Genomic DNA, 24,859 nt, shown 5'->3' with positions numbered 1-24,859 from the left:
GAAAGTTAAATTAGTTGTTAGCAAAATGCATTGATGTCCTCAGCTGGAATTATTGGTGTGATAATTGGGCAAAAGCAAAGCTCTATCAGATATTTAAAATTATGCTACATACTGTGGCTTATCTGAATTTCTAACATTTCTTTAAAGAAAGTGTCATTGAATTTAATGTTCTGAGAAGCCTTATGACCTTCCAATCTATTTTAGCTGTACATTTCAAATTATGCTTATAATTGTGTTTTTATTGAATATGTAAGTTCCTTTCAATTTCTTATTACACTACACAGGTTTTAATATACATTTGAGAAGGATGCACACTGTGGATAGGTGGCACTTTTGAGTGTTTTCAAATTGTCACAGTAAAATTGTCACATTTGTTTAATTAGCCAGTAGATCCTGCCACATTGATTTGTCAAGGGTGTAACAATTTCTTTGGATAACTGGAAAACCTGACCAGAATGGTTTTTGTAATTTTTTTCTTTTTTTTTTCCTTAATGAATTTCTCACATTTCTTTTTGATTTAAAAGCAGTCATAAAAAAGCAGGCACCCAGCCTTGCAGAAGTCAGCTGAAGAAAATGTCAGGTTCTAGCATTAGAATGAAGATGATTGGATTTCTTCAGGGCCTTGAGGTGTTTGTTGACCATTGTTCAGAGGAAGGAGAGAAAAGCTGTCTCCAAACAGGAATCTGAAGGTCTGACCCAAGTGCCCAGATCTGTTTTTTCTATATTCTGCCTACCCTGTGTGTTCTACCTGCTGAAAGTGTCCCTGCATGGCCTTGCAGAGCTCCTGGGGGCAGGGCTTGGTGTGGCTGTCATTAGAAACCTGTTATCAACTCTCTACAGCTCTTGTTTAAATGTTTTCTCTGTTCCGAAATTTCCGTTCAATGTGTAAGCAAATATTGTTGGGGAGGTGGAAATACCTACTGGTATTTTGCAGGCTGAAACAGGAGCAACATGAACCCATAAGAGCATAGCCGAATGGCATGGAAAAAAAATGGGCAGAGTTGTATTCTTTGTGTTTGCTGTGGGCTGATTGAGGGGTTTAAAGTGTGGGCCAAATGTCACCTCTGGAGCCAAGCTAGAAAATGGCAGGTACTGATCTGTTGTGAGGGATGCTTTGAGATCTTCTGATGGCATTTATTGAACAAGCATTGAGTGTTAAAAGCCCCTTTGGGCTTTGTAGTCCGTTAATTTCTTTGCCATGAGTATATCCTACTAAAGAAAATGTTGCGTACACCAAGGTACAGTAACCTTTAAAAATACTCTTCTGAGCTTTAGGATAAAAACACTTCATGTTTGGTTTGTAAGCACATTCCCAGTAGCGACTTGATTTTTTAATTTTTTTTTAAAATTAAGCCAATTAATCCCTTCCCACTTATTCCAGTATTTTATCATTTCCAGCCTCTTGAGTCCCTAATCTTTTCAACAAGAGGTCTGAACTGCCAGTTATCTGAAAAGTAATGTACCAATCAAATGAAAACTGGTGCTTAGAATTTTTTTGAAGAGCAGCCCCTTGTCATTCCTGAGTTTCAGACAAAAACAAAGAACATAGTTTCAACAGTGAGGCGTTCACTGGAGGCTTCTTTCCATGACAATAGTTATCACTCCTTTTTTTCCTTGGCAATTGAGTCATTGTTTCTTTTAAAAGAGGTTGTCATGATCTTCTCATTACCATTTTTCTTAATATGATAAGTGTAAACTACAAGAAAGCGATCATGTTTGAAAGGATACAGGAGCCCTAAGGAATGTTGCACTAACTGCTTGTGTTCTTTGAAAAGGCTTAGACTGGGAATTTAACTAAATGTATCATTCTGTCTACTTTGCAGCAGCATTGTCGTTTTCTAGCATCTTTCACTTACAACACAAGTTACCCTTCAAAAAGAATGCCATGTTATTGCATCCAGCCTTTGTGTGTCTCCAGCAAAGCGAGATCAACAACTTTTGGTAGTTGCTTGAACATAATAATACATTGCACTTCATACTTAAAAAAAAAAAAATCCCAAAAAATCCCCCACCATCCTTTGACATGTTTACTCCAGTTCATCTTTGCTTGGTAGCTGGTAGTTGTCAGTGTTTGACACCAGCTGGAGCTGTGTCACTCCAGCACTGCTTGGAGCTAACTAGGCAGCCATGGGTCTGCTGGGTGGTCTTTTCTTGGGCTTGCTCCAAGTTTGTTCCAAATTGCTCACACAATCCCTGATAAACTATTACTAATGAACAGTTTGCTATTCCTTTTGGGCCATCTAGAAGCGAAAAAGACAATACATGTCATCATCTAGTAACGTAGAGATCCGATGTTTAAATGCTGGAGCACTGAATTTACAGCATTTCAGTGCTGTGTCTTTTGTGTCCTATTCATTGATTTTCCTGTGGGAAAAGAAGTAGTGTAGTGCTTTGAGACAGGAAGGTTATGGACTTTGCCCTTTTTCAGCCCTGTTTTTAGGAGTTAGTTTGTTTCAATGTAGTTTGCTGTCAGAAGTTTTTAAAAATGCAGACACAGGAGGCTCTATCAATCTGGTGCACAGTCAGAACACACTGATTTCAGACACTGGGACTGCTCTGTGTGGGACCAGGCATCCTCAGCTGTCGTATGTCTTAGTGGCAGTCCCAAGTATTTAACGTTTCCAGCCTCCAACTAGCTTTATAAGAAAGAACACGCTGGGAAATGAGGAATCAAATGCATGCAACAGTGGGAATCTGTCTACCAGAAATATTCTGAAGCCTCCATACCTTAAAGGAGATCAAAAAAGACCTCAGCATGTTTTGGCTTCAGTTTTCTTTACTGTTTAAGCTGGTTTATTTGGATAAGGCTGACATGCCAAAAAAGTATATGTTGTATCAAAATATCTTCTATAACATACATCCATTTTTTCTACACCTGTTAGCTTAGCAGGAGTGGATCAAAGGGGAGTGTTGGCATGATTTACAGGACACACAGATGCAGGAACAGACCTGCTTCAAGGTGCAAGTGAGGAAAAGGAAATTCAGACTGAAATGTTTGTTCTTTTCTAAAGGCTAAAATTACTATAATAAATGCCAGGTTGCATGAGAGGGTTTCAGGTGTCTGGTTAGGTCTTTCTGTAAGAGAACAGAATTAAAGGGTTGAGCATGAGAGGCAGCAAGGACTCTGCCTCTGTGTTACAGATGAGGACCCATAGTGTATTGTATGGCAGACATGCTAAGCTTTTTAACTTTACAAAAGAAACCCAGGTGACAAAATTAGAGGAACCAATCATCAGGCTTTGTATATCCAGGGCTTGCTGAATACTGATCAAGCTGTGCCAGTGTTATCCATACATTTTGGACACACCCATTGGATTTTTCAGCCTATAATCTCTATTCCAAATTTTCAGACAATATTCAGAAGTTTTACCACTGCCCTAGGCATTGCATAAGACAAAAAATGAGACAGTTTGTGCCCCACAGAGCATTCATAGTCTCTGAAGTAGGCACTTATGGGAAGATAACCATGCTTCACAGGGGAAAGTGAATTCTTCATGCATGAAGGGAGAAGCAAGTTCTCAACTGAGACACACGTCAGGGAGAACATCACACAGACAAGGAAAAGAAATGGTGAAAAAAGACAGCTTTGTAAGGGCAGGTTTCAGCCTTTCTAGGTGTTCACTGTGTCTTCACTTCTGCCTCAGACTGCTGGTTTACCAGCATTAGAGTGGAGGTGATGAGACTGTGTAAGAACAGCATCAAAAACAAACGCTACCCTGGCACACCCCCGCAGGAAAACCCTGCTGCAATACTGCTTGTGTGGTAAGCAGAATAAGAGATCTGGCAGAGTCTTGGTTTGGAAGGCAAAGAAACAGCTTTTGTAAGGATTCCAGTGTGTATTGTACAGCAGTGTGTGGTAGCTTCATTTCTTTGTATTTGATGAGTACCAACTCAGAGTCCAATTTCAATGAAAGCAAATCATGGCTTAAACAAAAGAATTGGGCTTTAAATTTAAATGAGTCGCCTAACTTGGTTTCTTAATTTCCCCTATATGCTGTTTCAGGTAATTAATGCTCCTGTTTTAAGGCCAAAGCTTGTATTTTCTGGCACAAGTTAATGCTTTCAAATTCCTTATGATTTTTGGACTCAGTTTCATCATATTGTCAGGATGTAAGTTATAAGCTGGTTACATGGGTCTAAAAATTATTGCACAATATACAACTTACACAGTTTCTGTGCTAAGCTTACAGAACAAGAGGTTTTGTGGTTTAGCAATCTAATTTTACCTGATATTGAATTTAGAGATTTTTTTCCACTATGCTGCCGTAAGTTGCTTCAGAAATTTAATGCATTTTATAATAAATTCCATTGATAAGGTCTTGTCCTGTGACTATATAACACCGTGTTGTACTTGTATGAAAAAGCCCATGAATTGATTACATCTGGCAATGTAAAGGAGATGATGTAATGTATTGTATAAATGCACACAGTGGAGTGCCTTAGGGTAGGAGTAGTCTTGTTTTGTAACTGTAAATTATAGTTCTGCTCTCTTCTTGGTGTGAACCCTAAGTTTCAGAGAAGAAAACAGGCAATTCAAGACATGCTTTCATGCTTGTGAAGCTGAGGACGGATGGAACAAATTACCAGATTCCCTTAAACAAGTGCCAGCAGTGAATAGTTTCAAAACACAGTTGCTTATTTGCTTGGAGAATGGGTTTTTTGCCAATGTTTTTTAAATTGCAGAGATGAAATTATATGTTGGTATTGGTAACTTTTGAAAGAATTAGCTTTTTATGACTTATTGTGCCTTTGTTTATACTATACTCTTGTAGTGCCAGGATGTTATGTTGTATTTAACAGTTCAATGCATACTTCCTACCTCGTGGGGCCCTTGTGGCAATAAGATGTGCCATCCCTGGGGATGGTTACCAACAAGTATTATTTTGAATAAATAAAATCAGTGGGACATGGCAGTGCATCTCAGTGGGGTTGAGAAGCTGCCAAGAGCAGGAGGCATTGCACTGGCTGTGCTGTCCACAGCAGGCTCTGGTTCTGTGTGCTGGGCAGCAAAGCCATTAGTTCAGTTACCAGGAGTGACAGCTGGAGGCTGCCTTCCCTCCTGGAACTGGGTTTGGTGCACATGACTACAGGTACCTGAATATTTATGGGTGTATCGTTGACTTCTGAGACTCTAAAACTGGTGTTAGCTGGTGTGAACCCAATATCCAGTTCTGGATGCTATATTAAACAGAAAAGATCTCAGCGCAGCTGAGAATTTGTAAGTATGGAGGATCAGGATTTTGCCCTCATGATTGCCATGCTGTTCCTGAAGTGCTCTGTGAAAGACACACACCAAACACTGTCTGTGGCATCCCAGAGGAGCAGGACCTCGAGTCTGACCCATCCTGAGAGCTGATGTTCCTGACCCATCAGTGAGTCTGTGCAGAGGAACAGTTATATAGAAACAGAAACACCTCCTGTGACCCAGCATCTCCTGTGTGCCTGGCAAAACTCTGATCATCGTCTCCTTGCACCACCACCATTTATGGCCTGTCCTTAACAAACCCCACATTCCTGCAGCTGACAGGATTCCTCCTGCCTATCCTGGCTGGGAAGCAGAGTTACCACTCCAGTCAGTGTCATTATTCCTGCTCAGAACATGCCTGCCTGCACCATTTGGAAGCTCATGGCTCATCCCAAAGACAGCACTGGCTCCTGCTCGTGTCCTGGGCTTTGGCTGGAAGCTCAGACAATGGTGGAAGACAAAGACATGGTGGTCAGAGAGGCTGTCACGCATGCTGGGTGTATCTACCTTTGACTTCATGAGTTCCAACATCCCCATTTTCCACTGAACTCTTAATTCTCTCATCACATAAAAGCTATCAAGAAAGCTGTCCTGTGTGCTTGCTGTTAGGTCCTGCTTCATTTTTTACATTGTGTGATTTTTTTTCTGCCAGTTATATTCTGTGAACTCCCCATGTCCTACATGCCCTTTACTGGTACTGGGAGTCCCCATGTCCTACATGCCCTTTACTGGTACTGGGAGTCTAAGGCTGGCAGGAGTAGGGATACAGATCTCTGGCTCTGTGCAGCTCATCATAATGGTGCTTTATAGGGGGTCCATAGGGGATTGTGCTGCATGGTCCTGAAAGTGCTAAGAACACATGAGAAGGTGCTGAAGGGCACAAAACCTGCTTGGTATTGAACTGAAGGATTGATTGTCATAGGCAATATAACATATTCAGACCAGTTTTTGACCATATAATCTTCCTGAGGTGGACCATGAAGAAAATTATTCTGATCCACCTTGGAGAAAAGCATTCACTGTGTTTGACAGAGGAGCTTTGGGGTGAGCTCTCCTGTACGCACAGCATGGACATTTGGGGCCAGGCCCAGCAGGGAGCTGCATCCTTGGTCAGGGCACACACACTTTTATAGGCTATGCTTTCCTTAGGACTGCAGCAGACTTGTGAAATTGAATCCAGTGTGGGTTCATGTGCTGTGGCTTCATTACTCTCCCCCTGAAACAGCCTCTTGAGCTGAGATACCTTCTCACTGTAATGGAGCTGTGCTTTTCTTCACACACACGAGATTGGTTAGAGCAGTAAGTGCATCAATCATGATTTACTTTTTTTTTTTTTATTGTCTTGTAAATGCTCTAAGCAAAGAATATGAGTGTTATTAGTTATAAAAGCTACAGTATGAGGAAAATATATTGAAAAGTTTCAGGTATACGGGAGTCATAGAGTACTGAGAAACTCAACAGAAAAAGAAAATACCCATATTTCTATGTGGGTTTCCAAATGCTAACAAAGTAGGAAAGGAAAACATATGCTGTAAAATTTATAGTCAACCACAATTGGCTTCTAAAGCAATTTCGATATTCATTTTCACAGAGTATAATTTTTGTCTGTCCCCTTCTTGTTAAAATGGAAAGAAATATTAATTTACCATTGGATGATATGGAATGCATCCTATTCCCTAGCTGGCAAAGGGGACTCATTAGTCATCATTGATAAAACCCACAGGTGAACACGGTGGTTTAGGCTGTGGTCAGAAAAATGGTTGCTTTTGTAGAATCAACTCTAGTTTCTCAATAATAAACTCAGGCATGTATTTCCAATTGTCTTTCAAGCAGTTTTTGGGACAGTAACAAGATAAATTGTAGTATGACAAAGACATTATTGTAGATGCCACCACATTGTTCCTCAAAATATATGTGCTGGGCACTAGCCAGTCGTAATAAATTTGCTAAAACAATTGCATAAGTAAAAGGTTTTCAGCTTCAACATTCATAGCAAGAAAAATAGCTTTCTTTGGAGGCCATCACCAAAGTCTTTTAATATTTTTTTTCCTCTTACAGGGAAAAAAAGGTGTATCTCTGTAATGATGAGATTTTTTTAAAATGCTGAAAATCATAATCAATGTATATTAATGAAATTATCTATCGTGTCCATGTCAATACCAAAAATGTATCAAAATCCCTTCCTAAGAGAGCCTTTGACCCACTATAAAGCTGGCCAGATTACTGGTCAGGGTATTTGCAGCTGCTTGCTCAAATTATCCATTCCTTCATAAGGAATATGAATAAAAACAACCTGTAGGTTGTCTTTGTGTTCATTTAGGCTTTAGTGTAATTTGCTTGTCATTTCCATATATAAATATATATCTATATATTCATTCTTTCCTTAGCCTTTCCCCCAAAGCTGAAACAGGCTGAAATGGTTTTTAATTCAGTATGCATCTCACACAGAAAGTGTGGCTGCCCCTCATGCATTACTGGCTTCCTACCAGAGAGAGTTTGATCAGTTTTGTATAAATGCAGAAACCAGAAAGATGCTGTGAAACAAGACAGGCTTTTTACTAAGGTTGCATTGATAAATAGTTAATAAAACATTAATAAATCATTAATAGAGTCTTTAATAAATGGTAAATCACTTGGCTGTACTTATTCCTATCTTTATTCAATCAAGGCAGTAGGTTGCTTAGCGCCAGCTGTAACATCAAGTTTGTAATAACCTTAGAACATCTATTCTTCACATATTATTTTTTTCTGAATGCAACTTTAACATGCTGTGTCTCCAAAAATTGGAGGAAGTTTAAAGCAATAGATTTAGCTAAGATTTAAAACTACTAAAAGTCAGCTAAGATTTAAAAGAGAGGGTCATTTGACAGAGAATATCACAGGTAAGGTCTCTTTAGCAGCAGTGGCCTCAGACTGAATTTATTGCTAGTGATGAGTGAAGGGCTGGTCCTCCTGCTCCACTGGCTGCCCTCTAATGTGGGAAATGTTGGTCCTGAGACTGCCTTTGTGGCCACAGAAGAAAAAAAATGGGATTGCTCCTTTGTTTTCTGCCTTTTTGTGGAGATACCCACAAGAGAAGCAGTAACGGTAGGGCTTGGCCAAACCAGTTGTGATCTATCAAAACTACAGAATAAGAAGAGAGCTGGGAAGGGTCTTAGAAATCTCATCATCTCCTACAGATCCCTGTCCCAGTGTAGGAATCAATTCTGCCTAAGCCATGCCTGACTGATGTGTGCTTATCTGTTCTTAGGGATGTTCTTGCACAGATGGAGTCCATGGAGCCCTCTGAGCAATCTGTGTCAGTGCTGCAGGATCCTTACCATTAAGGAGCTTTCTCTTACCTCTAACTGGAATTTTTCTGGCTGCAGTTGAAGTTCATATCCTCCATAAAGCTGGAGAACAGATTATTCTCTCCTTTAGGAACAGCTCTTTCTGTAATTAAAGGCTGTTCTCATGTCTCCCCTCAGTTCTCCCAAGGGAAGTAGCATGAGCCCTGTATCTTGGGAGACTTCAAATTAGATCAGGCTAAGCAGTTCAGAGCACACTAGGAAGGGAAGCTGCCTCAGTAGGAACGCAGAGTACACAATCCTGCTTCTTTTTTTCCATAATGGCCTCTCAGAGCCTGGCTCAGTGCTTTTATCTGTACTTAAAAACACAGTACACTTTCTTTTGAACAAGAAGGAAATGATGGAAAAATGAAATACAGAGACAGGAAATAAATCTTGAAGGCGGCTATTAATTTTAGGGACTGGTTTGGTAAAGCTATTTACCATCTGCCCCATATCCCCTGTACTCAATTCTCTCTCTCTGACCTCTTCCTTAAAAACTTGCAAATTTAAATCCTTCCCCAGCCCTCTCCTTCCATTTAAATCATTATTTGTCCTTGTACCTCTGCATCCCTTGGAAGGTTTGCTTGGGGTATTTGTGTTTTGGGTGATTCATTAGATCGTGTCTGCATGTGTCCTTCTTAGTTACTTACCTGAGGGCTTTTATAGCCAAAAAAACCAGACTTAGCTGAAGAGACAAGCATGTCTAGCTCTAATAAATAAAACACATGGAGTCAATTAAAACAATGTTTAAATAATTTTCAGAAAGGAGGATGCTTGATGTTACTACATCAGAGGACCACAGTGACTTTTAAGCCAAGAAACAGTGCAGGTTTACTTTCTCATTTAATCTCCAGGTCTTTAAAAAAAATATATGCTTCTATAGCAGTCATCTTCCCCCTCCAACAGTTAACATGATTTTGGAATTATTTTAAGTCCAAACCATGTGAAAATAAATCCTAACTCAATTTTGTGGGATTACTTTGTTTCCATTAAATTCCTCTTTAAAGTGTTTCATATGCTTGCTTTTATTATTTTTACTTCCAGGAATTTCTAAATACTTCCAAATTTGGATGGATTAAAGTGTTTTAACTTTTCCAGGAAAAAAAACATGAATTTAATTCCCTGTCTATTTTCCCAGGTATTTACAAACTGAGGTGGTTACAGACACATCTTAATGGATGCATACACAACACACACCATCTGTGTGGCTCTTTATAGTCTTAACATATTAGAAGGTGAATATATCAGATTTCACAAGCTAAACAAAATAGAGCTTAGCAAGTACTTAAAGATGAGGGACCTCCAGAAGAAATTGGGGCACAAGGAAGAAGGGTGAAGTCATGTGGATGATTAAACAAATGACATCTTTTCTCCTGAAGCTCCAGAGTAACCTATCTGTGCTGAAGGAGTGGAACAGGAGGGAGCTGAGCAGCCACATCCCCACAAGGTGTGGGGTTGGGATTTTGACCCTTCCCTGGCAACAGTGCAATGCCATTTGTGCATGTCCTTCTGTAGCTCAGCTCTGTGTGACTGGAACATGCAGCTGTGGGGTGGCTGCCCAGACGTGTTGAAGTGACATTTTTGAGATGAGTGAACTCACAACTTTCTTTACCACCACTCAAGGTTCTTTGGTCAGCAGTGCTCTGGCACCTGTCTGTAGGTAGATGTAGGTATGTTTCTTTAGCTAAATCTGTGCTTTCTCACTCCTTCCACACACAGTCTTGGTTTCTATGTTTATATGGTTTATAGGAGCTTTAAATGTTTGTGTTACACGTTTGTGATCCTATCTGGAATTTTCTGTCCCATAATTTTCATTGCGCTGAGAATTGAAGTGAAATGCCTCCATGTAGCTAGGTTGTACCTTTGTAAGAGGTTTTGGTGTTCATGAGTTCATTTTGTAAACACACAGATTGGATAGTCCTAACATCAGTGGAGGCAGAATGTCTTACCTTGTAATTGAATTTCCTCGAATAATAGCAGGCTCCTTTTTCCACTGTTTTATATTCACGTGTCCCCTAATAGGGAGATGACTAGGGAGATGTTTGCTTACACTTCAGCCTGCCAAGTAGGTAGGCAGTGGATACTACATGTGTTTTGACAGGCAATATTCTGAAATGTTTGCTGGCATCACGTCCCCATGAATCCCAGGCTCGCTGTGCATTTTCTGTGTGGGCAGGAAGAGACTGAGGTCAAGCCTATAATTGTAGTTCTAGAATATTCTTCATTTCTGCTTCAGTCAGAATGCCTGGTCCTCTTTTAATTATGTGATACATTCTCTGTTTCATCATTTTGCTATGAAGAGATTTGCCACAAAGCAACCTCCATGGCATAGGCTTTGGCCAAGGCATGCAGGATTTGGATTATATTATCTCACAGCAAAGTTCAGGGGATGCTGAAATCGTTTTCTGCCTTCCCCTGTGTGGAGGTCAGACAATCAGTGCCATTTAATTGTGCTCTGAGCTGCCGCAGCCTCGCACACCAGGAGGGATGAGCCATTCAGCAATTGCTCCTTTCCACCTCACTGCCGCCGTTTGGGTTTGTCTAGTGAAAACTGGCCCGGGGCTCCACAGCAGAAACCCAGAAGTTCTTCCAGGAGTGCAGCCTGGCCCATCTGCCCAAGAAAGTCTCTGTGTCTGCCTGTCCCACTGACTGAGGACCATGGTGCAGTGTTTTCCTTTCTCTCTCCTGTATGACATAATTTGGAGGGACAACTGTAATTTTGAAACTTGCTGGCTCTGTCTTCAGTGAACTGTAATTACAACCAGCTGTAGCCAACCGGGGCATGTGTTTAGCCAAAATTCACCCACCACACTGCCCTTTTTACACCACCTATATTTTCCTAATCAATGGCATTATGTTATGTTTTTATTTGTGGTTCATTTGAGTGGTTGTCATGTTACCTACAGAAACTGACCTGTTTATAAGCTTTGTTGTGACTAGCCCTGGGTTTGACCAGTGTGTAATAGCAGCTGGGAAATGTAGTTGACTGCAGTCAGGCCATTGCACATAACATTTCTGAGATTTGAGGCTCTTCTGCTCTTTGTCTCCCTTGTCTCAAGAAAGAATTCTGAGCTTTTTAGGCAAAGAAAAACAACCAAGACAAAGATGCAACAGAATGCCAGAGACAACTATTACTGCCCCTCTGGATATTTATTACATTAAAAACAAGATAAGCAAGAAAGAAGCTGTGTCTCCATAAAGCACACTCATTGGAAGGGCATTTACAAGTTCTGCCTAAGCCAGCAGTTGTGCAGTTCCTTGGTTTCTGTGATTTTGCCCCTGCTTCAATGAGCACAAGCCCCAGTGTGCTCCTGTCAGGCTTGCTGGGGCAGCAGCTCCCTGCACTGGGAAGGAGTGGGTGTGTGCTGCTCTTCTGCTGGTGCTTGGTAGCCATGGGCACCCAGGCTGTTTCTTTAAAGATAATTGTGACACAGGTGTACAAATGATGAATAAACACACTGATATAGAAAATGGATGGGTTTTGCCTAGGTGGTCTAGTAGGCAGGTTTCACTGGATTCACCTGATTTCTCAGTCCCTCATTTTAAAGTGGAATCAGTAGTGCTCTGGGGCTGTGACATTGCTAATCACAGCAAGAGACTATGGCCAATGCCATAAGAAGATGCTGTGGTGCTGTCCCTGCTCTCTCCTACACCAGACATTCATGCTGCAAGCCCATTCCAAATTTTTCTAGACTTGCCTCTTGTTTCTTTTGCCACTCTGCAGTCTTGAATAGGGCTGCATCTTGCCTCCATGCACTCCCCTGCAGGGCTGCACCCAGTGCTGGACAGGAGGGTCCCCCCTTCCTGCCTGGGCTTTGCAGGTAGAGCCCTCCTCTATTCATACAGCCTGGCAGGCTGACCACGGAGGAGGAGCCAGTTGGCCTCTGATGGAGTCATGGATGGCCACAATTTTCAAGAGTAAAACCTGTCCTCACTCTCATTCTGAGAAGTCCTGCCTGTGAGGTTGTTTAGGTGTTCATCTATGACTGGCATGGTGGGGTGGACTCCTTGAGCTATTCTGTCTCCAGGCTCAGTGGAGCAGATGGGACCATTTTTATCTCTCTTTCTTCTCTATGTACATGAATTTGTTTTCTAAACTTTTTCTTTTCTCCCTAGGAGATGACCCATTCCTGGCCTCCTCCTCTCACTGCTATTCACACTCCGGGCAAGGCTGAGCAGACCAAGTTTTCTATCCCAAGCAAGGTACAAGTGAGCTATTACCAGTGACTTGATTAGCATTCTGTTCTGTTCTGTTGAGTGATCTTTGCTGGAGAGTTTATTTTTGTAATTGGTTCCACTTTAAAAAAATCTGATACTATTTTTAGTTGGAAATTCCCAATCAGACTGTTGCTACTGATAGAACTGCTTATTTAAAGCTGCAGAAGACCCAGTGGAAGCAAAGTGAGCTTTTTATCTCTGTTGTTATGGGAGTCTTTCTACATCAAGTAAAATATATTTAGTTTGCTTTTCTTCCATTATTATTTGTGCAATGAAAAAGTTTGAAATGGACATTTTTTCCCACTTACTGATTGATTGCATGGTGAGGTTTTGGCTGCATAGTCAAGTTATGGTGACCGAAAAGGTCACCATGTGAAGAGCATGGTGGCATCTGTCTGTGTCACACCCCAGAGGGAGGCACAGAGTCTAGGCACAGCTGCCTAGAGAGTGCCTCTGGTTCATGTAATCCACACTGAATTGTTAAATCCACACAAAAACCCAGCTTCCAGCAGGTAAAAACCTGTATTGACACAGTTCACCTTAAAGGGTTCAACTGACACTATCTCCATTGGTAGCAGTATAAGCAGAGGTTCAGAGAAGCTAAAATTTTGGGTTTGCTTTTCTGTTTCTATCAATTTGGCTTTGAACTTTTAAGATCCACATCAAAGTTAATTTCTGGGCACATTAAATGTTGATCCTAAAATTCTGGACCATATCACTTCAATACAAAATATAAATTATTTTTTTTTTTGAGCTGGCATTGCAGGAAATAGGCAAGTATATAAATGTTTTCATGTTTGCAAGTCTTACTTTAAAAAATACAAGAGAAGTGTCTCTTCAGAACATCACTTTAAATCAATTATGGCTTGCCAAATTATGCATCTAGGACATAATATGGCTAGGTTGTGCAGCCATATAAACCAGAGACAGGCACTGTTAGAAGTTTTCAATTTAGCTATTAAAATAAAGGTATTCTCTTGAGAAACATACATTTAGGAAGTGTGATAAAAGAGGTGGAGCTTATCAAAACAACTTATCCCTTTGACATTCAAATTTAAAGTGCCATGTTTACTCTTAGGGCATTATTTACTTCACAAGGGACTGACTGACAGCACAATATAATATTGGGAACTAATAATGCCCTAAGAGGAAGTGCAGTGAGGGCTTTAATGACTTTAACATCCTACAGAACTAACACTTCCAGCAAAGTAGTGCCTGGCTGTAGGATGAGGTTGTAAATAACACCTTAATTTCAACTGATCAAACTCAGCTTGGAAGGAAAGCTGATGACAATCACTGTGGACTACAGAGCCTAGAGAAAAACTAAGCCAGAAAACACAGTGACATTAAAGAAACAGCTTAGTAATTGTGAACCAAAAAGAATCCTGGCATTAGCATGCTCAGTGTTGTAAGCCAGACTCTTTGCTGGTTTTAAGTTGTTGTACTTCCATTGATTTCATTGGATTTGGACCAATTTCCATCAGGTGAAGATCTACTTCCGTGTCTTTATCAAATCCCGTGTGTCACAGTCCAAATAAAAGCAGTGACTACCAATAAAAGGTTCCTGTAGTTCCAGGCAGTGGGATCAAGCAACAGAAAGGCAATGGCACTGAATTTAATGTATAGCTGCAATCATGCTGTGTTCTAAATTGTACATCCTGCATGGCTCCTGCGCACATCCATGGCCAAGCCTGGGGAAGGCTGGGGCTGCTGTGGGTGTAAATCTGTGTGTTGTCTCCATAAAGGGGGGTGTAGATTTATAGCAGCTGAGGACATGCTCCTGCCTGAGCTCTGAAGGGTCCCTCAGTGGTGCTCTGTCTCCACAGTTAATGCTTTTTTTAAACTAATGTCACTGGTGCTGCCTTAACAATGCTGTGATCCCCTCCCTGTGCCATCTCCTTCCCTGTTGGTATGGTGCCAGTGCCCTTAATCTAGCAAGCCAAGATATATCTTACCTTCTTCATCTTATTTAACTAATGCTGACATTTTGTGTGTTCTTCTTTGTAGGACTCCCAACATCTGACCTCAGGATACAATGTACAAAGTAGGTCTTTATCATCCTAGTCCTAACACTCAGGGTTGGGTATATTTTTTTTTTGTCTGCTTAACATCATTAAAACAAAGGCTAAAAAATTAATTTCTGTGGTGCTAAAGCAGATCAGTTCCATTTTTTATTACATGTTATGCATTGTGGCATGTTGTGAAACCAAGTATAATTAGATGGGCTGACAGCTTTGGGTGCATTTTAATTCTACAGTAATCTTTTGACATTTGAAAATGTGTTTCCTTTGTTTGCAGAGTGGAGTGATCCAGCAGGGAAAGTTGCAACTAAGTCAGTGCCACAAAAGTCGTAAGTATTATTATTTCCAGCTTTAAATCTCATTTTAAATTTATCATAAAGCATGGGCTTATTTCTCCAAAGGTAACTAAAACCTAGCTCTGCTCATAATCTTGTCCTGGTGTTCAGGTGTTCTCTGTAGTCCTTAAAAATTAGCCATAAACCAGTTTTATGTTTCCAGTGCTTATTACTGTTTCTTCTTTTTAAGCATTAGCTAACAGAGGTATGTGTGAAAGATGAGTTTATTAAGCAGAAATAATGCTGATTTTAGTTCTACAGCTTGCCAAAATTAAATCACTTTTATGCTTCTCTCATCAGATACTAAGCCTCTTACAATAGAAAATGCAACCCAGTGAACAGATGATGCAGGAATTTTTACATTCATACAGTGAGAGTAAAACACATCATACAGAATGATTCTGCTTGCTGGTGTTGAAAAGCTGGTCTTGAGTTTCATACACTTTGAAACAGCTGAAAATCACAGATGATCTATAAATGTGACAGTTGAAAATTGTGAAAGAGCTAATTCTCCATTGTGTTAAACCATTTTTCTTTGGTGCTTCTCTGGTGTAAGGCTGCAGTAGTGTAGCAGAGTGGAGAATGAATTGGTTTTTTACTTTTATCCCAGGTTCTCTAATTTGCAAACAGGAGCTAAATAGCAACTTTGAACAGTAGGCTATTGTTTTATATTTATGAAAATGTATGGGTCTGATTTCAGTTCAGAGCTGCTGGGTTTTTTAGTGTTAAGTGTTCTAAAGTACTGAATGCAGAACCGCACTAGCTTAACTGACAGTTGTGTAAATACAATATGTTCATTTAAAATTACTTCAGAATTATTCTAGTGGTTGCCCTTCATCTACTAAAGACACAATTTTAAAAATCCCTATAGAGGAAGAAAAATCAATGTGGAGATATCTAGGCAAGTTTTAAAAATGAATTTAAATATACTGATTTTTAGTGCAAATTTGTGTACACAAAAGGTCTTCTTGGAGTTCAGTGATGTGTCTGTGACTGTGTGGGGGTACAGGATTATTGTAGATGTGGGTGCTGAATCCATTGATGTACTCAGCAGGCTCAGAAGGTCCAGTTCTTCTCTCATAAACTCAAGTCATGGAAGTGCCCATTCAAATACAGTTGGTTGAGTAAACGTTTACAAAATCGTGGCTGAGCAAATGATCAAATTTTAAAATTAAATCGTTTTTTTCAGATTAAATGAGAATTGGATAGGAATGCTAATGATATTTAGATTAATTTGCATGAATAGCATTTATTTCTTAAACTTAGTGACAAATTAATTTTTGCCCTTTGCTGTTTGGCTTCCAGTAATGACTTGTTTTTTTGTGAAGACTCTAGCCAACCATACACACAGTTCTTGGTAACAGGATGGGTGCATTCATGTTTCAGAACATCAAAGGGATCCAAATCTAGCATCAAGCACACTCCATAATAAAAAAAAAAGGAAAAAATATTATTGCATCTTAAAATTATTTTTCTCTAAAAGCAAATGTATTTGGATTCCACTGTGAAAAATATTTGAGTGAGTGTACCATAAAATACAATATTTCAATAGTTTGTAACCAACAGTAATAGACTTGTCAATCATGGTTTATAGTTATAAGCCGAATTTCAAAAGAACAGTGCTTCAGAGCTCAGTGGTATATAGTGCATTTAATGGGACCAAAGCTCTCTATAGGAAGCCTGATATAAAACCCGAAGACACTGAGTACATTTTATGAACCAGTTGTTCTCTGTTCTGCTGCTTGATCTAAAGTTCCAGTACTATCAATCAGATTTCTGCTGCAATGAACTGCCTTCTTACGGTAGGTGATAGATTTTACACATGAGAGATCAGAGCTGCAATAAAGCTACTTTTATTTTTAGCTTCCAAATGAAGATCAGCTAACCCATTACTATCACTTTTTCTCTTTTACTGCAGAAAAATTGTTAAGGCAGCTTCTAAGAATTTCCACAGGGCTTTGGGAGGTTAGAAGGCAGTCCACTGTGAGGCTTGGAATTACGAGGCCAATGTGTTTCTTTAGATCTGTGTGTGCAGTTACCAGCACCTTCATGGGGAATTGCAGTACTTGAGCACATAATGAAATTAAAGCAGGAGTGGGACAGAAAGATGTAATGGTATCAAGGAGAGCTGGATAGTGCAGTCCAAACAAACCCTGAGAGGTAGGCAGCTCCTGCAGTCATTGTGTATTTTAATGATAGAGTGTTTATCAGATTGCAGTTGTATAAAGGAGGATTTAGTCTCTCTAACACTGGTGGGTTTTGGGGATATTGCAGTGTATGAGTGAAATGACAGTCCAGCTTATCCCCAGTAATATCTGTTGCTATGCTCTCAGCCACACACTATGGTGTTACTGACTTCAAAACTCTATCCCCCACCAATTACATATTTTGTCAATAGGATCTGTCATCCATATTTCAGTTTGATCAAATCTGGCTGAATTTGACTCTGTTCATCCGTATGCTTTGTTAGAGTCCCTTTAACCTGGTTATGTTTCTAGCTGTTATCCAACTTTTTAAAGTTCATGTGCAATTTAAGTGAAACTTAAATTATCTTTTCCATTTACATTGGTCCTAGTGACAGTCCTGTAGATTCCACTGGCTTTGTTAGAGATCCAAAGGAGTTGGTAATAATGTGCTTGCCTTCACCATATTGCTGAGTTATGCCATGGGGTGAATGCAGCACAGAGATACTTTACCTGCATGATGCTGCATCCTGCTCCAGCAGCCAAGCTGTCTGTGTGTCATTGCAGGGTTCAGGTGTAGGGACATTGGGGTCATAGAAGATCAGACCAAAGGGATTTATGATTTTTGCAAGATAACTTCTCAAGTGCACGCTTCTGGGGGAAAAGTGAAGATGACATCCTGCAAGGTGGATTAATTTACCAATCTGTTGCTATTGTAGAGGGATGCAAGATGCATGGCTTCTTGTCCAAGTAGAGCTTTCTGAAATACAAATTTCATCCTTTTTATAATGTTTGTTACATCCACATACTGAATAAACCAAATCCCCAGTGCAGTGGGTAAAATAGAAGCTAGAATAGTCAGGATTTTTTCTAAATTCTACACCTATGCCCATGAGAACATGGACTTATAACTAAACTCAGCTCCTAAGTTACACTCAAAAATCTTGAGAATGAAATTTTGAAAACTGATGTGCATGCATCTCTGTGTACTGTGGTGAATTTTTACAGCTGAAATCAGGCTATGTAAAACTGCAGCACTTGGTTTCCCTTTTTGTAATTTCAAATTCACTGTAAATCTCTGCTGGGCATTGTGCGGTCAGTTTTCAGCCAGTCTGCTCTGATTAGTTTATTATGAAGCAGAGTAAGCAGGAACAGATAAGGTGCAACCAATTGCACTGCAAAGGATTTTCTGTCAGCCTCCATGAATTTGAGGGGACGGACTCAGCTCATGACTTGGGTTTCTGTTATATAATTGCCATTGCAAGTATGTCATCCTCAAACATCCAGTCCTTTTGTTCTGTTTTGGTTGTTAGCATTTGGCCTTTGTCCAGTTGGAATCTACCCAGAACCTTTTTAATCAAGCACATCCTGTGTTTTGAAATCATACTGCAGAGTAGTCTTGGGTAGTTTCCATAAAAGCCTAGCTAAAAAGAAGAATGTAATCATAATGGTATTCTTCCCCTGTCATAAAATTACTTCCTATACTTACTGTATTAATACAGTATTAAAAGGCCCTTCTCATGGGCTCAGTGAACTGCCGGAAACCATTAAAAACTTAGAGCAGCACATTTTTATAGATCAGACTAAACCAACTTGTTTTATCTTTATGGAGTTTTTGTTATCCATCATACTTAATGGTACACAACCTGTGTGTGGAGTAGTGAGCAGCAAAATACAGGGAGCTTAAAACTAAAGCAAGCAGCTGAAAATCTTTTTGTGATATTTCAGCAAGGATTTTCCTAAGTGTGTTCAGCACAGCTTTCAGTTGGGCCAGGATTTCATTTCACAGTTCCAAAAAAATTCACATAAATACCAGTACTTTCCTAATCCCAAATATTATCATAATACTTGATGGAAGCGTGTTTGAAAATGGAAATGTGCTTCTCAACATCTAAATACTTTTCATAAGTATCTAATGGCTTTTTGGAAGATCTCCTCTGTGTCAGGGACAGCCACCTGGGAACATAGAAAACAAAATTTGGCAGCATGTGCAAGCTATGAATTAAAGGTAATTCACGGTTTGAAATGAATCAGCATGAGGTCCTTATGGAGAGTAATCAGACATCAAGAGGATTTTACACCAAGTATTAGATATTGCAACAACAAGTAATGTTGTTATTCAGAACTATTCAGAACATTCAAATCAAGAAGCACTGATGAATTCTTAACCTGGAAAGAAATCAGTTAAAAAAAACAACAACAGCAGAAAAAGGGATTCATTCCATCTTCATGCATAATTTCCAAAAATGTACCAGGAACCAAAAATGTAAAATTCATCTCCAACTGGCATAGGAAGCAGGTTTCTATTTATGTATCAACTCTCTATCAGTGCTGCAGTCACAATGCAGCCCAGGTGTAACACACAGGAGAAGCTGAAATGTTCCTATTTCTAATTACAGTTTTTAGCTGACCATAACAAAGCATGAGAGCACCAGGTGAGCCCTCAGTGGTGACAGCCAGCTTTTTGTCACAGCCTACCTTCACGTGGCCAGCCTGAATCATTGCACTGAGTGCTGCCTGTTTGTTAGAAGTGGGAAGTTCCAAAGATATTCCCTCTGGGTAAACTGGGAAAGTCATGACTACCAGGGCCTCTCACTGCCATGTACAAATTATGATAAGTGAAACAACAGTGGCATGTAATTGGAACTCCATTAATCTTTAGAGAGCTCCAGTGTACTATATTAAAAGGACAAATAGCAGATGAAAATAGAAGGGTCTCTTTTGAGAAGTGTCACTCATCTTTCATATTTACTGTTTTGTTTTGTAAGCTAGAAGTTTTCTTTGAATCCTTTTTGCCTTGTAAATTCTTGGGTTTGAAGCAATGATAATCAGTCCAGACTGTTGCTTTGTTCCTCACTGCTGCAGGCATTGCCTTTTCAGCAAAGTATGAAGTAATTTGGAATGAAATATACAAGTGTTTCCTATGGACAGTTGCCTATAGAAGCAAACTTGCAAAATCTTTCAGCTGATGTGAAATACGTGAAAATCCAGTGTCATAATTAAAAGCCCTTCATCTTTGAAGATAAGCCCATAATTCAAAATAATTTCTAAATTAGGCTTTTAATTTGTTTTCATTATTCAGCTGGCTTACATACAGTTTAACCTCCCTGTCAAAATAAAGTTATTTCCTAATACATTCTTTTCCATGATCTCTTTCTCCTGACATGTTTATAAATCAGTTTAAAAAATTGTGGGAACAGAACGAAATTAATTCTGTGATATTTTGCTGATCAATTTTTAATAATTTTTCTTGCCTATCAGAGGCTTACTGCCTTTAAGGCTGCCTGAAACAAGCTAACCAACTGCATTCTTGCTAGCATTGCTGATTGTGACTCAAGTGGGCACTGAACCATTTGAATTTCTTCTGATACTGTATAACCCCCCATTAAAAATTCAACATTTATTTGCCCTAACTAACGAGTAGCAATTGAAATACTTTGTTCTGAAGCAGGATGCACTCCTGTGTCAGTGCCAAGTGCATGCAGTCACTGAACTGCGACCACTGAAATGTCAGCATTAATAGAGAGAGGTAAACTACACACAGTAACATGTTTGGATTCCTGATGTATTTCCCTGTCTGCTACATATCACTTCCCATTTTGGAAAGTGGTTAGACTGCAAATCTTCCACAGGTTTCCCTGTCTTTAAAGAGCTTTTTCACAGGCAGCAGCATATGTTGTGCCTTTATGGCTTAAGGCCAGTCTCAAACTGACCTCCCAATGTACATTTCTGTGGGATGGAGTCACTTCCGAACTTCAGTGCAACTTCAAACATTCATTTTGAAAAACAAATGCACTCAGTAAATCTGAACATTTAAATCAGGGTAGAGCAGAGGAAGCCACCACACTCAGTCCCTCTCCCACCCATTTGTTTTGTGACCCACACTTGCTGATAAAAGACATAAAAATGAACTTCTTGCTTGGCTTTCTGGCTCCCATAATTTGGACCTCACCATGTTCCCTTTGTCTTAACTCTGACCTGTCAGTAAATTTCTGGTCCAGAGCCAAGCCGTTTTTCTCTCTGGATTTTTTCTTCCTGATGCCCTTTGCTCCAGTCCCTTTCATTCTTCCTGTCATGGCTTAGACTTGAGTAGCCTCAGACAGAGAAAATTGTCACCCAGATTCATCTGAACCAGGCTGCAGAATAGTCATAATCAGAAATGGGTGGTAAGTTTGAGAGAAGAATGGATTTTGCCAGGAAGCTTGGCATTCATAATACCAGAGTGGTCTTGAAACTCCCAATTTGTGTCCTAAATACCCTAGGTAAGACTAACAGCCACTTTTCCTAATACACCAACTTAATCCTTTGCATCTTTCCTCTGAATCCCTCTGACAACCCCAATAATCCGCCACATTTTTCTCAGCTTCACAGTCTCTGTCCAGAGGAACTTCTATTGCTGCCATTATCCTTTGGGCAGAGGGCTCAGCAGGACTCCAAAGCCTATCAATTTTCTGGCCAGAAGGCTTATTTTTTATGAAGTGAAGTTCTCACAACACCCCATGGGGCAAGGCCACGCTCACTGCATTATGCTCTGTCTTGGATAGCCCTTGGTTCAGAATAGTTGTACCTTACAAATACATCCTCCCAAACGATAAAAAAGGAAAATATTCCCCACTACTGGGCTAATTATTGCTTTAAATTCCCAGAGGAAGAGCTGCTTCGCTCACTTGTGTCCATACATCTCAGAAAATTCGTTTTGAGACTTTCCTAATGCTGCAAATGCAGCTTTCCAAGGAAATGTAGCCCAGGAAGAGGAGGGAGATGTTTATAGCCTTACTTCAGTAGGTACAAAGCAATTGTTTAATTAATATCCATCTCATGGAAACACAGGAGGAAGTGATTTGGCTTTAACAAAATTGTCCCTTACTGGAATGTCTTATTTATTCAAAATGCTTCACAAAAAGATCCTTACAGGTTTTGAAAGAAAGATGTTGATTCATCTACCTCATATCGTCAGGAAAGATGTAAGTGCAGCTGTCAGGCTCATCTGAGCCTGCAGAAGCAGTAAATGCCTGCAGTAATGAGGGGATTGCTTTCACAGCTATTTACCTGTTAGACTCGACTAAGTATTTGCTTTTTGGGTGTCCCTGCTTACTTAAATGCACACAACTGTGTTTTAAGGACATAGATATGATTTTTTTTGCAGAGAGAGGAATGTGAATCGGTGCTGCCCATATTTGATTTAGCATGAATTTCAGTAGTTCCAGACAAATTCGGGAGCCCGTACAAATCATAGAGCTTCAAGTCTGGCTGTGTGCTAGACTGGAATTTTTTGTTAGGTCAGACCTTTATCTCAGCTTCTTTTTGTGGCTCCTTATGGGGAGATTGAAGAGGAACTGAAACTGGTGACCTGTCTTGACCTTTAGTACTGGATTAAAATTCCAACTTGCTGCCATGGCAACGGGCCTTGAAAATTAGATCCTGGCAGAAGCAGGGAGAAACTTAAAACTGCAACTGCTGCACTGAACTGAAGAAAGGTTGCTTACAAATGTCAGAGACAGGCTCTTAATTGAAATAATCTGCCTTTCCCTATACCAAAAAGAAAAAAAAAAAGGAAGAGAGAAATGAAAGGCAAAAACCAAACAAACAAGCAAAACCCCCAAAAAATTGTGACTTGATTTTTTTAGGCAAAAATCTATTGCAATTCAGAGCTCACACTGCTGAATCCAGCAGACTGTGACATTTGAGGTGGCAGCAAGAGAACCTGCGTGGTGGGAAGGGAGCCAGACGTGCACTTGCAAAGGTCTGAACCCCCCAGACCAGACTGGCAGCAGGGGCCAGACAGTGGCCAGTGTTAAATCACAGGTTAACTTTCCATTTCCTTCTCCTTTAACCTGACACAAGGGATCAAAAGAGACATCACAGTGTCTCCTCTGACTCCAAGGATCCATGCAATTATCTGTTCTGTAGATGGAAAGGGATAAACATAAGCTAGATAGTGCTATTTCAGATCAAGTGTGATAAAAGTTACTCATTTTCCAATCTAATCAATGCAACAGTCAGAGGGAGATAATAGTGCAAGTCCTTCACTGGTAAGGGAGGTTAAGTTGTTTTTTCCCCATGGAGAGCAGAATGCAGCAGTAGCCTGAAGGGAGAAGGTGCTGAGGGTCACCTAAATGATTTCCTGCTCTTTTTCCCTTTATCTGGGAATACCCCTCATCCCAAAATCAAACAATCTTGCGGATCAGTTTGCAGCACAATCTCCTGTAAACCTGTGCTTTCCTCACTCTCCCCAGGGTCCTGAGGATGCTCTGAGGGCCCTGCTCACCTTCCCAAGGTCACAAAGGAGCAGAACAAGCCCCCATCACACAGGGGAATGCTGCATCCTGGCAGCAGCTAGGCACATCTTTCTAGAGTCCTGGTGGGGATTGCTGGCTTCTTGGGGAAAAAAAACAAAACCAAAAACAAAACCAAAAAAAAAGAAAAAACCAAAAAAACAAAAACAAAACAAAAAAAAAACCCAAAAAATGTAGGGTTTACATATCAGAAAAAGGATGTTTCTTAATGGACAAATGGAGTTGAATTGGATTAGCTGTTCTGTAGAGTTTGATAACTGCTGTGGAATCAGACTAGTACCATATAGAACTAGGTGCAAATTTAACAGCTATGGCTAAAACTGTGGAAGAGATTATTTTGCCAAAGCTTAGTGTCCAAATCCAAGGCCATGTTTGGAGTCTAAATTCAAGCAGAAGGCATGGAAAAATACTACCTTTGGTTTTTTTTAAGACTGTACTGCCCAAGTACTGGATTTGTTATGTATTGGTGTAGTTTAGAATTATAGGATCAGAGGAAATGTTGCAGATGTTTACAAACACAAAATTTTGCTTAATGGTGTTTGTATTGTTCATTGCATGGTTTAGAGAAATGTTTATCACTAGTAGTGTCCATTATCAAGGAAGATAAGCAGGTTGCATTGAAATAATGCATTATATTATCTTAACAAATAATGCAATATTGTCTTAACAAAACTCCCATTTCTGGAGTAGAGACTTGATACACAGTAAAAAGCAGGTGAGTAGATGCACCGTTTTCTAACAAAGGAAAATAAAAGCCACTTAACATTTCTCAGGCCCTGAGTTATGTGCTTCAGACAGTTAAAAATAGAGGCCATTATTTGAAATTTGAAGTGTCGAATTAATTCCTAGAGTAAGTTAGTTACTTCAGAGGACTTGCTGTCAGAGATGAATTTGGCCCATCCAGCTCTACACTTGCCACAGTTATCATTTCCTGCAAAACACCACTAATTTTGCCTTAATTACTGTCAGACTGGACTATGGAGCCCTGGAGTATCTGGCAATAAACTTGTGTTTTACTGGGAGGGCAGGTAAAGAACCATTTAAATCGGTTTTTGAAATAAGCATGAAACCTCTGAAGATGTACTGTGGTAGTGCAGACTGTATATCAAAATATATTAGCATCTAGTTGCAACAATGGCTTTGTAAACACATTACTGAGCAAACTATGAAAAGTAATCCACCAAGGGGCTGTTTCCTTAACTCATAAGCATAAAGTTGAGACCAGTACCATA

General features: G+C 39.9%; 1 protein-coding gene across 4 annotated transcripts in view; it reads left to right on the top strand.

Annotated features, from left to right (window-relative positions):
- The window catches only part of AFF2 (AF4/FMR2 family member 2), a 330,747-nt gene that overhangs the window by 186,803 nt on the left and 119,085 nt on the right, over positions 1-24,859 (top strand). For all 4 annotated transcript variants that reach the window (XM_030967963.1, XM_030967964.1, XM_030967965.1 and 1 more), the window contains exons 5-7: positions 12,691-12,777; positions 14,800-14,836; positions 15,091-15,142. In XM_030967963.1, coding sequence (XP_030823823.1) covers positions 12,691-12,777; positions 14,800-14,836; positions 15,091-15,142 — 176 coding nt within the window. The remainder of the gene's footprint in view (positions 1-12,690; positions 12,778-14,799; positions 14,837-15,090; positions 15,143-24,859) is intronic.

The sequence above is a fragment of the Camarhynchus parvulus genome, chromosome 4A (assembly GCF_901933205.1).
Source record: "Camarhynchus parvulus chromosome 4A, STF_HiC, whole genome shotgun sequence".
Classification (NCBI taxonomy): domain Eukaryota; kingdom Metazoa; phylum Chordata; class Aves; order Passeriformes; family Thraupidae; genus Camarhynchus; species Camarhynchus parvulus.
This window is presented reverse-complemented; position numbering and strand designations above follow the sequence as displayed.